We start from the raw sequence: 18,685 nt of genomic DNA on the forward strand, positions 1-18,685 counted from the left end.
GCACACCAAGAGCAGCATTACACAGCGTTCAGGTGAGATCAGGGGCTGGACTCAGGATCTCAGAGGTTTTTTCCAGGCTCAGTGATTGTGTGAGTCTGAAATCCAACAAGTGAAAGCAAACACTGCAGCAGACATGCATCAGGAATGCTGCAGAGCCCAGAACATCCCACACCACATGAGAGATCTACCTGGAAATCAGCACCTGGAACACAGGTAATGTGAGAAGTGGAGGGGGTAGAGGGCTTCATAAAAATGCAGGATGTGACAGTGAAAAGATATGAAATGGTTTTTCTTCCAAGCCCAACAGATGTTGTTCAATTAAGGATGCAAATAAATCACCCTCTGCATTGCGAGTCAGAAAACACACACATAAAAGCTTTCTAAATACATTTCAGTTTAAACTTGCATAATTCTCCCAGTGGAGAAATCATCTTCAACTTATGTAATCCTTAGAAAGAGACATTATTACATACAATTCTGCGCCACTAAGAAACAAGGAAGGCATATCTAGAAAAGAGGAGCACCCACACACCATTAATGATATGGGTGTGGAGGGAACAGGGGAAGAGCTGGAGCAGGGCTGCAGAGCTCTGCTCTGGTGTTTGCACAGAGCCTGAGCGAGGGAGCTCCAGGGGCTGCTCCCCTCTCGCAGCCAGAACTGTCTGTTATACTTAACCCAGACTTCCGAACACTTGATATCCTGTCTGCTATTTCAATGCCCTTACTCAATGCTTCAGACAGACATTACACAAACTGGCTGGTGAAAAGGGTTGAGAAACCAAGAAGCAATCCAAGTCAATGACCTTATTCTATAAAACGATACCAGTGAGTGAACAGCGGGCGAGGAACAAAGCACAGGGTACCACAGCCCCTGAATCCATCACTGCAGTCCTCCCCAGGAAAAGAAAAGCACCAGCCTCTACCTTATCTTGCGGATATTGCTGCTGTCTTTTAACCCTTAAAGGCTGAGCAGCCCTTGTGCTTCCAGTGGCACTGATTCTCATACCAAAACACAAACAGCTTCCATTTTTTTTAAAGAAAAAACTACAGAAACCCAAACATACAAGTCCCATTTTCTACAAAGCATGTGCAAAGGTAACTGTACATAAATCAATAAACAACAAAGCCAGAGCCCAGGTTATTGATTAGCTCCTTTGCTGTTTACCTCCAGCTTACAGAATGATGCTGCAATTTTTACACACACACACAGAATCTCCAGCCTCGTGCACGTTTTCCCTGACACTTTAAACAGGACTGTTAGAACAAGGCTGCCTGAGTTGGGATGGCAGGACCTGCCTTATTTCCCAGAACATATGTCTGTGCAGCTTATCAGGCTGTGTTAATATGCATCCAGTGCTTGGAGAAGCCTAATTTTACAGGATAGCAACCAAGCCATAGATGGAGGCGATGATAACAGCTCCACACATGGGAATTCCCATTGGCTCCCACAAGAGCTCTGTCCATCACACACTGACAGGATCAGAGCTCAAATTAGTATCAGTGTTTTCATCACCTCATCCAACCAAAAGTCAAAGCAAAATCGTTATCTCAGTGCAGAGGGGCCAGCCTCTATCAGGCAGCAGGATTCCCCACAGCCAAGGAAAGCTGCACACTCAATCCCTGCTCCTGATGGGACTCCGAGGCCAAGCTCGTGGTCCTTGAATTTGCACCTGCAGAAAAGGCTGCTCCTTATGCTAACCTTAGATATATTTCTTCATTAATAAAAAATAAAATAAAAAACAATAACTGACAAATCCTAAATACAGGAAGAGAAGATCTCTATGGTAGATCTCTAGCACAACCTTAAAACCAGATCTTGCATGTAGTGACCAACAGGACAGGACTCTTTCAGTCTGAAGCCAGCTCCCAGTTGCCCCATTCAGGAAATTCACCAGGATCAGAGCACCAAATGTCTTCTACACCAAATCCTCATTAATGAGCAAAATGAAAACACTGCAATAGCAGAACTACAGGATCTCAGCACAGTCCTGTAAAATCCAGCTAAACTTAGTGCAGCCACTGTGCCTGAGCACTGGGACATTCTGGTTCAGATCTGCCCCTGCTCTCTGCCAGCCAACACACAGGAAGGAGCCTGATACACACGAGTCTGCTGTGGTTTGTGGGTGAACTGGTTCCAATTACTGTGGGCTGATTTCTTGAGTGGGAGCTGCAGAACCGGCCCCAAAGCCCCAAACCTTCAGATTAACCTGCTCTGTTCCAGAAGATCCAGAGCAGGTGATTTCAGGGATGATCTGAGTCTGATTCTCTATGCTGACAATGAAATTTAAGGCATACAAGAATGCACAGGGTGTAAAGAAGAAGGGAAGGGACCACTGAACATTTTTTCTGAAATTATTTTCCAAGAATATACACTGCTTGTATTAGAGACAGAGTGGAATGGCATTAAAAAATTGGTGCTGATTCATTAATACATAATACACATTACCCAGATACACAAAACATACACAAAGTAGATATTATCTGATAAAATGTATCATTAACACACACGCTCTAATAGACAGATTTCAAACAAAAACATGCAATATTTCTACATTTTAAAGTAAAGCTTCCTGTATGTGAAGATCAATTTGAATTAAGTGCTCTATGGCCACTCAGCTAAAACAGATCAGCAGCCTAGTAATTGAGGGATTCTATCAATAGATTCTCAACAATCCAGTATAAGTCATTTTTGTCTACTTTTTTCCCAAGATCCCCTATTGGATTTGGTGTAACTCTTCCATGACGGTTCCCTCTTAAACAAGAATTAGAGTCAAGTCCAAAGTGTGCTTTAAAATTAAACCAAAACAACCAAACCAAGCCAAACATGAAAAACATAATCTGTGCCTTAGTACTGCACACATGGAGACACAGCTCCTCATGTGATGGCAAAGCAGCCTGGCCAGCTGAGCCAGCGATGTGAGTTCAATCCCCAGTAAGAGCCAGCCCTTCACTGGGGCCACTCAAACCCTTCACTTGTGTGAAATCAGGAGATGAACACAGAGTGAGTTTTGGTCAGACTGGACACTGCAGATAGCCAGAGGCCGTGGCTGTGCCCTGGAGGCCCTGCCCTGGCAGAGCTGGTGCCTGGGGTGCAGATAAGCAAGGAGAGGCTGCAGCCCTGCTGCGCTGCCCGGACACGCTGGGAGCAGCCTGGCGCAGACGCCTCCAGATGCTTTTACAACACCGATGCAAAGGCGCCTCTCAGCAAGTGCAAACACACCCTGCCGGGTCAGGCAGCCCCAGCCAGCGATAACCAGGCTCTCAGCCTGCCAGGGACCAGGTGTCAGGCTCCCAGCACATCCAAAAATGAAGCCGTGTTTACACGCATCTTCAAAGCGTGCTACTGTTTGGGCAGGACACACGCCCAAGCCTGAAACCACAGAAATGGAGAGGCAAGTGAGACAGCCCAGACAATGGAGGGAGAGGCAGAGGTTTAAATATTTTTTCAAAAGCAGAGATTGCATATAATTCCCACCCTAATTCAAGAGAACTGACTTGAGGAACTTAGGAACTCTTCTGGAGCAAGAGAGAGCTGTGGTTGACTCAACACCATGAGATCACTGGCAGCAAACTCTTTGTCCAACACACATGCACGTACCTGCTGCTTTGTTCTCAATCTACAACATCTGTAAAACTGTTTGCATGCCTGGGAAGAAACTGCTGATGTTTGCTAAACACCGTCCTCTCCCTGGGTACACGGGATTTCATTCAAGCTGGTGTCACTTTTGAAGTTCAACTTTTAAGCTGTGAAAGACTTCTGAACTAAACTACTGCCCTAAGACAGCAATGTTTTTGTTATAGAGACTTCTAAATTTTTACACACGACTTCAACATTCCATGGGCAAACAACTGAACTCCCAGTTGTCAGGACAAAATTTTGCAACAGTATTTTTCCCATCAGTTTCTACCAAGAGGAATAAAGCCATCCTGCAGTCTGAACATCACAACTCAGAATCGCTCTGCTGCACCCACCACAGGACATACCCACTAACAAATAAAGGTTCCTACTGCCAGAAGGCAGAACTGTAGGATAAGACACAAATTCCAGCTCCACTCCTGCAGCCTTTCAGGTGGCCATAAAGCACAGCACAGCAAGCCCTGGGCAGCACCTAAAAGCCCACGTCCTCCCTCCACCCGCAGCTGCCCCACTCGCAGCAATTTGGGTTCTTTGATTCTGCTGCACACTTGACCTGGCTAAACCTTCCTCCAGCTGAGCGAGCTGCATGTTGTGGCAGCGCTGGGTTGGGAGGCATTGTGAAATAAAGTGGGAGGCCTCATGTGCTCATTTGTGTGTCAGTACCCAGAATGCTGCTCCTGGCTTCCAGCTACTTCATAGAAGTGCTGCTGGGACTCGAACCGTGGGAACACGGCAGCGCTGGGTGTGTGGGTGTGCTCACACGCGTGCAAGGACAGCTCTGCCTCTCCTGGGCCCTGCTCACAGCCAGTCCTGCCCAGGGTGCACGTCTGGCACACGGGTGGGGAATCTCAAAGTGCCCTCAAACGTTGCTCGGTTCAGTATTGGAGAAAAAGGGTTCAAAATAGACAGAGCTGAACCCACCCTGCTCTTCTGGAAATAGCAACCAACGAAGCCTTCAGGGCTGCGTCTGAACTCATTCTGTGTGAGTGCAGCATCCTGATGTGAGGCAAGCAGGGAGCTGGCTGTCACACAGAGTGACTGGAGAGCAGTGCCACAGACAGACCGAGGCCACCTCGGTCCCACAGGAGAGCACGCACCAGGGGCTGAGCCCAAGAAAAGGCTTTGGCACTCATGCTGGATTTCTAGGACCCTGTTTTGCAACCCCATCAGGTTATTCACATTTTGAATTTCTAGAAATACCCCAGAATTTCTCTTGGTTGTGCTCCACAGCAGTAATGGTGGATGAGATGAGACAGGCAGGGAAACAGGACACCCACCCAAGTAAAAGCTGTGCTGGTGCAGAGAAAGCGAAGCACAACAAACCCTGCATGGGAAGGTGGAACACCCAGAGAAGGACACAAAGTCAGTAAAATGGAGAAGTTACACAGCTCGAGAGAAGAAAGAGCTTTGGGAAGTGGCATCAAGGTGACAGACCCTATGGGAGGTCAGTTACTCATCCAAGCATGAACAAGAGGATATAAAAACCAAAATTTTAGAACAGTGTAAGGAATGTGACTGAGGCCTTTTTGGTCTCTGCTCTAGTGGGGAGCCCCAGCTGTCACAACTCCCTCCAGCTTTTGGTTAGGACCCTTTGCTGACTTCACACAGGTCTGGACAAAGGGTTCCTCTGCAAGTGGCAAGACAATGCAACAGGAGTCTTGTTCAACCAACAGGGCTGACAGAGAGAGGAGATCTCAGCATCCACACATCCATCTCCTACAGAAGGATGGATATCACTACAGATACTTGATGTAGAGAGAAATATGCACTGGGAATGAAATATCTAGGAAAAGCTACGCCTTTAGCACGGCTTTAAAATCACACCAAGGAAAAAAAATGAAAAGGAAAGAAAAAAAGAGAGAAAAAAAGGCAGTTCTGCCACTATGCTGAATCTGCACCAGGGGCTTGTGCCAACCCAGCTCCTCCATTTAAGTCAGACCCTTAAAAGGCAGAGCTGTGCTGGCAGAAATCTCCAGACCTCATCACAGAAACCTCATGGAGACACATGAAAAGGTCAAAACACTCACTGCTGCCTAAACAGCCATAAAATTGGTCATATGCATCCCATGCTACCAACATACTACCAGAGCCCCAGGGGAAACACACCACACAAAGCAATGTGTGTGTACACACACACAGAAATAAATAAATTGAGAAACTGCGAAAAAGGTCACTCCTGAAAGCAGAAAACCCAATATCTGACACAGCAGCTTATGGCACATGAACACCTCTGTATGAAACAGAACAAAGCAAAGCTGAGATCTACATCAAAAAGGAAGCCCACCACAAAGACACATGTGCTTCACCCTTTCATCCCCAGACAGCCAGAGCCCCACAGACACACAAAACCCACACAGGATCTGACACACACGGAATGGGACCATCCTGTCACTTCCTCACCAGGCATCTAAACTTTACTCCAATGTTACTTGCCCCTGGCCACAGCCTACCAATCTTAGAGCCTGATTAAATCTCTCCGTAATTATCCACACACACTGCTACAACACAAATGACCTTAGCATATGATATCCGTTGGCTGAGCCCAATGGAAAAAGACTTCAGGAAAAGGAAGGATAAGAGTACAGAACTCTGCCAGCACCGTCAGGGTCTCCTCAGGACTGCACTGCTTTAACCCAAGAGTCCTGAAGGCCTTGGAACTTAATATGAGGTAAAACATTCTGTTTTCCCTACTCCATAGTCTGAGCACACACCATTCTTCCCCACCTCACTCCTTGCCACCTTCCAAATGAATTTATACAGGAGACTTTAGCATTTCATGATGGATTTCTGGCAAAATTTTCCAGAAAATAGATGGCCACCATTTCCTCACACAATTTTTGGCATTCACTATTAGGTATCTTCAATTCACTTTGCATTCCAGGCAGATTTTGGGGGCTGAGGGAAGTGTTTCTCATGTTCTGAACTAGGACCTATGAAAGGGTCCCCAAAAAAACCGAGGCGCAGCCAAGGTTTAGTAACCTTTGCTTGTTCTCCTTCTGCAGCCTCGCCTGAGGTGTTGGATAAAGGATGCAGCTGAAGAGAACACTGAAAAAGCCTTGCAAGAAAAGGAAAGCACTTCTCTACTAACACTCATTTTAAACTCTTGAAATGACCAACTCAGGGGAACAGGACCTTTCTACAACAACAACGTGGAGATTTCTTCATTTTACTTCCCAAACGAAGCATGCCCTAGAAAATTCAATTCCTTTCCTAGCATGAAAATGTCTCCAGTTTGAGAGCCATATTCTCCTCTCACATCCATGTAGATCTACCCCACCATTCCATCTCGGCACATGACTGACGGAGAATAGACAAGCCATTAAAAACACATCCACCTCCAACCACGGGGATAATGTGCCTCATTACAGCCCAGCTTTGTCACAGCGTCCTGACACGCCGGGGAGGAAGAGGAGGGGTGAGGACAAGGACTGAGCCGGGGGCCAGGAGAGAAACTGGAAGAGTCAGACTCGGCTCCTTAATCCAGAAGTGTGCAGCCCGGTCAGATGGGCTGCTAGGCCTCCTATACTGGTTGTGGAATTATTGTACTGTTTGCATAGCATATTTTTTAAAAAATCTGGGGTTTGCTTGGATATTTTTGTAGCACGTTTTTTATAAATAAAAAAAAGATAGAGTACAACTCTATCTTAGTCAGAGTGTGTGTCTACCCCTTTAAACAGGAATTTGGTAAGTTAAATCAAAATTTTCACAGTGACCTTTAAACATCTTCTCTTTTCCAGGCTTGTGCATTGCCCTTGCACTCCAGACACAAACCCCCAAAGTTTGGCAATCTCTGACAGCGAGGCAGAGCCCGAATAACAAACCTGCAGGGGAGAACTCGGGATCGGGAGTTTGTTTTGCCCTCGCACCGGGGGAAGGAGCAGGAAGCACAATTGCTCATCCCCAGCCAGTGGCACCAGGGCAGGAGCCAGACAGACGTGCCGGTGTCTGTGAGTCCCCACGGCCTTGCGGCACCGCTGCCCATGGAGCAGGACCGCTGCCAGATGCCAAGGCAGCTCCCACCCACACACCAGGGATTCTGGGATCTAAAGGCAGCTCAGACTGAAAGAAAAACAAGTGGCACCTAAAAAAAAAAAAATGTGCTTGAGCTGTCTGGCTCAGCACGGCACGGAACACCTCAAGGAGCTGCTGCAGCTGGCCCTAGACAGAGTCATTTGCTGGATGTATACATAATCCAATATACAAAAGCCTGTCTGCTGGGGAAATTTAGGCTCCGCAGGGATACTTTAAAAGCAGGAACTTCTCCATTCACGTTCTGAACACTTCATCTATAAATCAGTAACCTGCACTACCGGCACAATTTTTTTTTCTTAACAGGCACATTTTATTTCCATACAAGCATCGAGAGCACTCAGCCCGCACGTCCATCCCTGGCCACACTCCATCGACCAGAAAAGTGCACGGACTTGTGTCTGGAGCCATCGGTACCTGTTCCCTTTTTCTGCCTTCTTCCTTGCCTCGACCCCAGAGTGAAGAAGCCCTTACAGACCCGAAATCAGGCACTGCCAGATAAAGTCTGGGGCAGCGTGATGGGCTTCAAAGATCAAGGTCCACACATAGTAAAATATACAAATACACGTACGTAATTTAAACAAACTCCAACCACCGCGGTCAGAACACAAGCAGAGAAACAGAGGTGCCATCTCGAGCACTGCTCCTCCACACACGCGGGGAGAATGGAGAACACGATTAAAATTGCAAAATGACTCCAAGGAAAAGCAGCTGGTAACAATTTGGGTATAACGATGAACGTTACCGAAATTCCCCCCGCCCCCTTTAAAATTACAGGCACCACTTACCCGGGGGGCTTTCCTCTTGTATTTGTTGTTATAGTCAAATTTTTCTTTCATTTCATCTAAGAGCTGGCCCAGTCTAGCTTTCTCCTCTTTCCCAGTATAATCCTGGCTGAGGAGGATATAGGATCTCCAGTTTGCAGAGTCAAAGCCCCAGTGGCAAGTCCTGTTTTCCAGCGATTTGTGAGAGTGGACCACAAATTTGTGAGGTGGGTACATGAGCCTGCAGTCCAAGCACTGGATGCAGGCTGCGCTGGGGTTACTGTAAAGCTCTGGCACCAGGAGTCCCTTACACTTCCCAAAGCACTCATGATACACCTTGAAGCTCTTCTCCGTGAGCTCCAGCTCAATTGTGCTAGAGAATTCCTTCTTGCAGTGGGGAGGATAGGTGCCACCATAAAGCAAGGCGTTACAAAGCCTCTCAGCATCAGTTTTCGTGATGAGCCCGCAGGAAGGAGCGGAGAAGGGCAGGATGCCCATGACTTTGAGGATTTCCAGCTGGTCAGCAGTGCATCTGGAGCAGTAAATATGTAGCTCATCACACACCGAATTAATCTGCTGCAGGGAGAAGTCCCTGAGCACCGAGTTCAGGATCTGGGGCAAGCAAAGCCGCTTCTCTCCGCCCACCACGAAGCAGGAGATGGTTTCCCCTTCCAGGATGGTCTCGCACCTCTCCGTGGATCTGTCCGAGGGCATGAAGAAGGGACCAGGCATGACTGGAGGAGGCTGGATCGGGGGCAGATGAAGTACAGGTTCCGCTGGGTCTTTGCCATTGTCTTTCTTGTACATCTCCTGTGCCCATCGTGCTGAGAAAGCAGCAGGGCCACCCAGGGAGCTCATAGAGCTCAGATGAAACTGTTCCAAGGTCTTCTGCAGTCCTGGATGAGGCTGGAAGCTGCTTCTACTTACAGTCTCCATTTTTTAGTTTCTATTCCCAAAACAAACAGCAAAAATCCCCAATTATCTTCCACCCTGGTGCAAATCCACTTAAGGGATTTTTTTAAAGGAAAAAATATTAACAAAATAAAACAACCCACCCTTGTGTTTTTCCTCCTTCTCACTCAGCAATCCACTAACGGAGAGGAAATAAATCCTTTTGTATGCGTGTCTCTCTCTTCTTTCTTTCCTCTTGCTTCGCGTTACAATTTCAATCCCTCCAAGTCTCCAAGCTGCCCCGATGGAGCACAGAATCACGGCAAAAAGAGGTCTTCATCCGAGCACTCACCCCCTCAGCCAACCCCCAGGCAAACCAATCCCTCCTCCCACACCTCCAACACACACACACACACACACACTCACTCACACACACACACACATACACACACACACACACCACCCACAGAAACACAAAAAGTCTGTGCCACGCTCCGAGCACCCGGGGCTCAAATATGTTCTGGCGGCTGCTGCTTCTCTGCAGTGATCCCCCTTCTGTCCATATCCACCGAGGGAAGGCGCGGGGGAGGAAAGTAAAAAGCAGGAGGAGGCAGCACGCTCGCTCTGTGGAAGGAACAACGCAGGAGAAAAGGCCCAGATCTCCGGCAGAGCCAAAGCGGCGCGGGGGCTCCGCACGGGCAAAGAGCGGCTCCGCTGCCCCTCGAGCTCCCTCTGCTCGGCCTGGGAGGGCTCCTCGGCTCGCGGTTCGCCTTCCTTCCCTTATTTCTGCCGGTGCTCTCGTTGTGCCGTGGGGAGCCGCGGTGAGAGCGCGCACATCCTCCCAGCTCCTCTTTCCAGCAGTGACTGAGAGTGCCTGAGAGCTGAGCTAATGCAGGCGGGCTCAGCCTCCCGCCCTCCGCCTCCCCCCCTCTGTTTGTTGGTGTCTGCCTCAGTCATTGAATCCCGGCCAAGAATGTGACCAACTCCCCGGGCCGGGCTCTTCCAGGAACAGCGCCCGCCTCCCCCTTCGCGCTGCGCCCAGACCGGCCGGGATGTGTCGGGATCAGCCGGGCCGAGCTGAGCCGAGCCGGTCCAACCGAGCCCGGCCGCGCCGAGCACAACCGAGCTGATCCAAGCCCAGCCGCGCCGAGCCGAACCGAGCTGGGATGTGCCGAGTCCAGCCGAGCCGAACCGAACCGAGCCGAGCTGTGCTGAGTGGTGCCGAACCGAGCCAAGCCGAACCGTGCCGAGCTCAGCCGAGCCGAACCGAGCCGAGCCGAGCCGCTGCACGGGCGGGCGCGCGGCGCGGCCCCGGCGGCAGCGCCGGCGAGGGAGGGAGCGGGGGGAGGATAAACTGCTGGGTTCACGGACCGCCGCGCCGCCAAGGAGGGGCGGTAGGGCGAGGGCTTTTTCCCTCTCGCCGCTGGATTTCTGGCAGCGCTGAAATGGAACAGGCGCGGGGAGCGGCGCTGGTCGCGCTCGCACGGACACGGAGCGTGTGCGAGCACTCACGGCGCCCTGCCCAGCGTCAACTGCGGGCACACGCCCCGCGCCGACGGCAATCACAGGCGTGAGAGCGCAACTGAGGGGCGACAACCGCGCGGGACGGGAGCGCATCCTCGGGGCGCCACGGGACACCGGAGCCCCCAACCCACCGAGCGCTACACGTGTGCTTCCCTGTCCCGACACACGTGTGCTCCCCTCTCCCTACACACATATGTTCCCCCCTCCCGCACACGTCACACGTTCCTTCCACCCACAGGCGACGCTCAACGCGTGGAAGGAGCGAGAGGCGCAACCGCAGCGCGGGTGGGCAGGGGCAGGGGCAAGGGCTGGGGCTGTCCGAGCCCTCGCTGGAGCAGGAAGGCAGAGGCAGCACTAAGGCCACGCTGCTGGCACACAGGCGGGTCGGCTCCTGGGCTCCCACCCGCGGGCCGGGGCTGTCCGGTGTGTCCGGACTGTCCGGGGCTGTCCTTCTGTCCGGTGTGTCCGGAGTGTCCGGGGCTGTCCGGTGTGTCCGGACTGTCCGGGGCTGTCCTTCTGTCCGGGGCTGTCCGGAGTGTCCGGGGCACGGAGCGCCCCCCGCACGGCGGGGACGGGCGCCCTCTACCGACCGATGAGAGATCACCGCGACCGCCCCGCACCACCGCGGCCGGGGCACGGACACCGCTGACCAGGGCATGGACACCACTGACCACTGACCACTGACCAGGACACGGACACCGCTGACCAGGGCATGGACACCACTGACCACTGACCAGGACACGGACACCGCTGACCAGGGCACGGACACCACTGACCACTGACCAGGACACGGGCATCACTGACTGCTGACCAGGGCACGGACACCGCTGACCAGGGCACGGGAATCACTGACCACTGACCAGGGTATCGACAGTCACTGACCATGGCATGGACATCACTGACCATGGCACAGACACCCACTGCCCAGGGCATGGGCACCCACTGCCCAGCAGCACTGCCAACTCCATTATGGATTTATTATTCAGGTCAGGAGCAAGATGATAATACTTTCTATTAATATCAAATTTCAAAGCAAAAAACCTGTGTCTTCTCCCATTTTCCATGAACTGCACACCCAGAATTCTAACAAACATTTCAATCACCACTTAGCATCACCATTAAGGAACAAGCTGAAAAGGTTTCCACTGTTATGTCAGAGCTCTGTCAACTGTGTGCCAAAAAGGGCTGGGGAGCACTTTCACACCAGCACAATTGTTAATAGTGTTTGTAATGCAACAAGGCCTTTAAGCCCTGCTCATCCATAGAGTGTGACTGAGGGACACAGACACTGAATTTTGGACAGAACTCTGGAAGAGTTCATGGCAGTGGAACAGCAGAAAAAACACATTGGGACAAAAGAGGAGGAGCAAACAGACAAATATCCAAACAGTGCTTAAAAGAGCAATTGGAAAACAAACCCACTGTGATTTACTCAGACTCATTGTAATGGGGCAGGACACACACCAAGCTCTTGTGTTTTATTTGTAATTTTGTATTCTGAAATCCTATTCAGAATAAAGGAAAAAGGTGTAAGAGTTGTATAAGAGCTTTGACCTTGCCCCTAAGTCAGCATTTCCCCAGAGAGGAGCCCACTCTCACATACACACCTTGGACATCAACCCTCAAAGTGCTAAATGCCTTCAGAAGAGGCAAGAACCAAACACGTTGGTCCAGGTCAGCAGCTGTGTCTTCATCTGCTCAGAGAAGACTCTTGGAGGATCTCCACCAAATTGCTTTAATAGAAAGGCACTGGTGGCAAGAAGGAAGGACCCTTGAAGTTTCTGCCTATACAATCCATCACAGGAGGATTTGCTGATCCATCAGTGGAATTTTCAGATATTATCACAATACCAAGGTCTAAAGATGGGGTTTAACAATCTAGGCCATACAGTCCTTGTTGATTCCTTATGCTAAGAGAAAGCAGAGCTAGGCATATTCCTCACTGAGTAACAGGATAATCAAAGGTCTTAATTAAGAATCATTTTTAAATTATATTCCTCAGAAGGTACATGAGGAATATGGTACCTTTTGTTAATATGAGGGACATCCATCCACAGCACCGTGTCCAAACTGAAGGGTGTGCTTTGGTAGAATGAAAACCCCTCCCAGCATTCAGCCTCCTCCTGGAGAAGCTCTGGCTGTGCCTGTGACAAGGGAGAAGCAGCAGACACACAGTGAATTCCCCCAGGGCTGTGGCACTTGACCAGACTGTCACCAGAGACACGCGGATACAATGGGGACCAGCAGCAGGATCACTCCCTACATGGATTTAGTGCAGTTTCAGGCCTTTTTATAATCCACTAAAATATAAATGGCCAGATAAACTCAAACATCACATATGGAGTTCCTGCTTCTTTTAAAGAACCAAACTAATGCCTGCAGGAAGTTTGGATAGCAATGGAAAAGCTTCTCAGCTCTGGAAGCTGGGTTGTTTTTTTCACTCCCTCTTCTTTATCCCCTAGAAAGAAAGGACAGCAAGCAGTAGCTGCAGTTCATTTTCAGAGAGGTGCCATTTTCTCTTCCAAATGACTTTTTAATGCAAGTAAATCACTGGATCATGCAGCAGATTGTTTCTGGGTGGAATTCGTAAATGGAATTCCTGAAGCAGAGGGGACTACCAAAAAGACAGGAAGGATGGTCTTGTGGTTAAGACAGAAAACTCAGGACATCTGGGGTCTATTCCAGATCTCCCACAGATTTCCTGTTGCCTTGGGCAAGTTGCTCAGTCTCTCTGTGCCTCAGTTTCTGTATCTGCAATACTCAGACAGTGAGCAATTGGAGTGGCAGCTTCCAAACCGAAAGCCATGACGGGACAGAAATCAAACTTCAACTCCTGCAGTAACAGCACAGCAAAACTTCCACGTCTCTACATCCCCCGGGCTCTGCAGAACCAAAGAGCAGCAGGGCAGGAGAAGGGGGAGCCATGGGAGCTGTCATGTGGCATTAAGGTGCCAGTGGCTTCTCAAGTCTCTGCCTCTCCGTGACGGACTGTGATCCGCTGCATCTTAAAATCAGATTCATCTGTCCCCCAGTCGGTCTTGCTCCAGTTCCAAAGCCCTGGATCTGGAGAAAGGAGAGGGGAAAAATATCTCCGAGGAAGGGCCCTAACACCACAGTGTTTTTCTCACTCTCTCCCTCTTCTCCTCCCCCTCTCCATTGGCTTCAAGGCCAACAGCTCCTGGAACACAAACACTCTTGTAAACTTCTGAACCACACAGCCCTATGGTGGGTGGGTGTTTGCTCCCTGCCTGCCAGTTCCAATCCACCCACAGATTCCAAAGGCCCAGAACAAAAAGCAGACTCCATTTTCCATATTTAACAGGCACTTCTCCTCCCTCCCCACCGCCTTCCCTCGGTGCCTCTCCCCAGCACCGGGTCCCACCGTGTGCACGTCCCCCGGGCTGGGGGGATGTTTGTGCTGTGTTTGCACACACGCAGAGGAGTGTGCTCCCCCCAGCCCCCTCTGCTTCTCACTGCCTGCCTGCTCGGGGAGAGCAGGATTAGCAAGGGCTGTGCTGCACATTGCAGCTATTTGACAAAACGTTTGGGAAGGGCCTATTGTGAACGTTGTGAAGAAGGAACGGGGGGAGCGTGGGTGCGAATGTGACACGTCAAAATTCCTGCTGCAGCTCACATTAGACAGCACAGCCCTGGGAGCAGCCAATTTCCACTTGCTCCACGCTTGTGCTGTACATAGTCATTGCTAATTGTGACACAAGTAAAACAATTTCTGCGTGGCCAGGATATTTCCTGCCCTCTTTTCCTTTAGAGATTATCATTTATCAAACTCATGATTTTAACTGATCAATTACAGTGAAACTGGGGAATGCCAAACTAGCCAGAACCTGAGGAATAAGGTTTCAAACTCTCTGTTGGAAAGGATTATCTGAGAGCCAGGTGGTCTTTTTCATTCAAATATTTCAATTTTTCATCAACATGCATATCCACTTACAGAAAATTATTTCACAAATATGATCTAATTATCTTTTCAGCCAAAATTAATCTTGAAACATTTATTTAAAAGACACCACTTCTTTTTGTACATATTTCTCTGAGATATGCACTGAAATAAGTGAATTTAAGATATCTAAAAAGTCACCAAAAAAAGTTTCAAGAATCAGTCAGAGTTAAGATGAACAAACAAAAATTTTGCTGTCTGAGGTCAGCAATAGACTCATAACTACTAAAATAGGTGGGGTTTTTTTTAATTAATAGTAAAGTCAACTATTTACAGCACACCTTTCAGGACAAAGAGCTCAGTGAGGTGGCTGGGACTTTTCAGCAATGGCATCAAGGCTGTTTTAGGCCTTTGGTCCAGCTCACTGATTTTATTTTACCAGATTGCACAGCAGCTTCTCCCAGAGAACCCCATGGATTCAGAACTCATCATTATTTCCTTAACCCTTTTCCTTTTGTTCAGCTCTGCTCCATGGCCTTCCTCCTGTATCTTTTATATCTTTTCCCAAGTACAGAACCTTTTGGTCATGGCCCACTGGCCATAATCCATGATGAATACATGGAATGAACATATGACCTGCTTAAAATATGACTTACTCTCACCTAAAATTCATATTTAATTTGCAGGAAATCATCAGGCATCCTAGGAAGTATGGGAGGTGAGGGGTTGTTAAAAGCACATGAAAGAGTTCTCCATTTTTTGGAAGTTTTTCATCCCAAGTGCCTGGTATGTTGCTCAGGGCTGCTCCTCCCTCCCTCACACACTCTGCACCTACATGTCCCAGTGGAGGCTGCCAAACACCTCATTTCAAGAATCCAAAAAACATGCTTGCTATCTCCAATAAAAAAATGAATTCACTGGGAAAAATCAGAGTCAGAGACAGAAATAAAGCTGGAACTCCTGGGATTCCCAAAGGAGCTCACAGAATAGCCCTGTAGGGAGTCAGGCTGCACACACTTTTTGCCATTTACACGAACAGCAAATCTTTCATGTCTCAGCAATGAGCAAACAAGGCAGAGCCCCAGCAGAGGCAGGGACAGGAGCACCAAGCCAGAGCCTTGTCCCTGTCATAGTGCCCTGAACTGCTCCTCCCAGAGCCACCATCACCATTCCAGGCAAGAAAAATCAACTATTTTGGACAAAGTTAAACCTGGATTGAAGCAAGTCTCTCCCACAGCTTATCCCAAGCAATCCATAGTAAAGGAATTGTGCCAGCCTTGCCCTGCAGGAGCTCGTGATCAGCAAAACCCGAGCTGCAGCACCCAGGGTGGGTGACCTGCCCTCCCTGCCCTGCCATGGGGACAGGCTCTGGGAATGCTGACTGCATCCAGGGAATTCACCTCTCTCTCCCATCTTTGAGATCATTTCTCAGCATCATGGTACCTCTATTTTGCAAATAATATTGATAAGCTTACTGCACCTTTGCCACAAAGACTCTGTCAGATTTCATGATCTGCTTGCTGGGTTTTGACCACCACAGCTTCTTATCCTGGTGTCTCTCCTCATGTCCTTTGGTACATCCTTTATAGCAGCCCAACATCCAAAATCATGGCAGGGAATGACTCTGTTTGAAATTCATGACCTCTTCCCTCTTGTTGTAAAGTGATCCCCTGTCTGCTGCTCTGACAGGTGAACCTGCAATTTATTGTAGAGGCCTGTGCCTCCTATAAATAACACACAGAGCACCAGGCACTCTGGGGAGATCAGTGCTTGCATCATCACTTCACTCATTCAGAACGTGCTGTCCTAAAAATCCCACATTTCTACTCCTTTCTCACAAATCCTTATGCCTTGATCTCATATTTATTTCATTTATGGGCTTTCTGAATGAACCTGTGATTAAAGCACATGCACACCTCATTAGCATAATGAGATTTTTCCTACAAGCATGTAATGAAAACGAAACAAATTCATTCTGTCATTTTACAGATGTGGAACTGCAGAACAGAGAAGATACACAACTGACTTAAGGCCACCCTGCAGATCTTTATCACAACCCAAATCTTTTACCAAGTTAGAATCACTGCTTTTAGCTTCATGACTGGGTTTTTTCCTGACAAAACTCCATGATATTCCTAGAACTACTCCCAGATGAAAACTATGCAATAACAGATCCAACACTGAAAGACAAAGAGGACTGGGATTGCTTAAATTAATTTTTTTTCTGTTCCATACTTCATTGAACAAGACAGGCTCTATTTTGAACCAGACACTTCAGCCTGGTATAAGCAGGTAGTGAGTCCCCCACTAGATCTGTATTTACTGAAGTGTCTGATTTAACACTGCCCTGTTCTCTTTTCCAGGCAAAAGGCACTGAACGTTTTCATTTCTAGACAGCATCAACTGTCAGACTTGCTTTCATGTAAAGCATTTTCATTTCAAGCCTCTTCAATTTTTAATTAGCTGTGTCAGAAGAGAGGAGCACAAGAGCGGGTGACAGGAGGCATTGGGGCAGCAGTGTCCCTGTGTCCCAGCAGGACATTCCCCAGCCTGCCCTCCCTCCTCCAGCTGCACAGAGCACTGGGGATGTTCCAAATGAGCTTCCACCAGACTTTCAGAGTTCCACTCCTGTCTGCAGCAGTTCTGCACTTCCAGGGCTCCCTATGGCTGCAGGAATGGTATTTATGGAGATTAAACCCACTTCACTTACGTGGCCCTCTGACAAAGAATGGTGCATAGAAAAAATAATTAGGGTTTCAGATTATTTTAAGCAAGAGATGAGCTCATACCTAGTAAACTTCTAAACTATTCCTGGGTACAGAATTTGTATTAAAATAATGAACAGAGACTGTGAGAGGAAGGACTGCAGGAAAGGCTGGCCATGCTTAGATTCCCCTTTTCATCTCCACCCTTCAAAGATTTTTATTAGATTTCTTTCCTGCACGTGGCAGGCTGACAGTGGGACTCTGTCCTCTCCCCCTCCCATCCATCATTTCATCCAAGCCCATCCTGAAGCTGATCCTGTCTGTCCCTGCCTGCTGCAGCATCACCACGAGGACCAGGATCCAGCAGGGATGTGCCAGCTGGCACCTCTCCCTCCCCTCTGCTTCCCTTCCCTGGGCAGGAGGAACCATTCCTGGCTTCTGGGGCCAGCCCTGGAGCCACACTGCTCCTCCTAATGAATGCAACCTGTTCTAAGCAATGTGAAGCTTATTTGTGAGTGTGGAGCTGCACTCAATTGCCTGACATTTCACATTTCTCACCATAAATCTGGGTAACACTTTATTTTAATTACTGGGACATTTTCTAACTTTTATTGTTTCTGGCAAACACAGGCAAAATGAGCTCATTCATTATATAAGGTATGTGAGCTATTTCTTCAGGGGAAATTGTGTTCTATATTACCCTTGCTATGCAACAAGATGCCATTCACCTCCTTTGTACATGTCATTAAGTGTCACACAGACTGGGAAGGATTAACTCTTTTCCTGAATGACAGAGACCTTGAAGGTTGATATATCCCTCCATCCATCCACCCATCCATCCACCCACTCATCCATCATCCCTCCATCCATCCATCCATCCATCCATCCATCCATCCATCCATCCATCATTCATCCATCCATCCATCCATCCATCCATCCATCCATCCATCCATCCTCCATCCATCCATCCATCCATCCATCCATCCATCCATCATCCATTCATCCATCCATCCATCCATCCATCCATCCATCCATCCATCCACCCATCCATCCATCCATCCATCCATCCATCCATCCATCCACTCATCCATCCATCCATCCATCATCCATCCATCCATCCATCCATCCATCCATCCATCCATCCATCCATCCTTCTGCATTTCTTACACACCCATTAATTGTCAGCAACTTTGTCACATCTCCACTCCAAAGCTGGTGAAGGCACCATCTTGATGTG

The 18,685-nt window shown here is 48.7% G+C and overlaps 2 protein-coding genes across 3 annotated transcripts in view; one reads left to right on the forward strand and one right to left on the reverse strand.

Annotated features, from left to right (window-relative positions):
• Positions 1–10,160, reverse strand: part of SKI (SKI proto-oncogene) — a 102,059-nt gene extending 91,899 nt beyond the window's left edge. Inside the window, exons 1-2 of one of the 2 annotated variants that reach the window (XM_058818645.1) lie at positions 9,486–10,160; positions 8,455–9,376 (exon numbers count right to left, since the gene is read on the reverse strand). In XM_058818645.1, coding sequence (XP_058674628.1) covers positions 8,455–9,366 — 912 coding nt within the window. In that variant the 5' untranslated portion in view covers positions 9,367–9,376; positions 9,486–10,160. Of the gene's footprint in view, positions 1–8,454 lie in introns of both variants that reach the window. The other variant, XM_058818644.1, reaches the window with a different exon arrangement.
• Positions 10,161–13,649: 3,489 nt separating this feature from the next.
• Positions 13,650–18,685, forward strand: part of LOC131567086 (uncharacterized) — a 29,542-nt gene continuing 24,506 nt past the window's right edge. Inside the window, exon 1 of the mRNA XM_058818557.1 lies at positions 13,650–13,793. Within this exon, the coding sequence (XP_058674540.1) occupies positions 13,650–13,793 (144 nt within the window). The remainder of the gene's footprint in view (positions 13,794–18,685) is intronic.

The sequence above is a fragment of the Ammospiza caudacuta genome, chromosome 22 (genome assembly GCF_027887145.1).
Source record: "Ammospiza caudacuta isolate bAmmCau1 chromosome 22, bAmmCau1.pri, whole genome shotgun sequence".
Lineage (NCBI taxonomy): Eukaryota > Metazoa > Chordata > Aves > Passeriformes > Passerellidae > Ammospiza > Ammospiza caudacuta.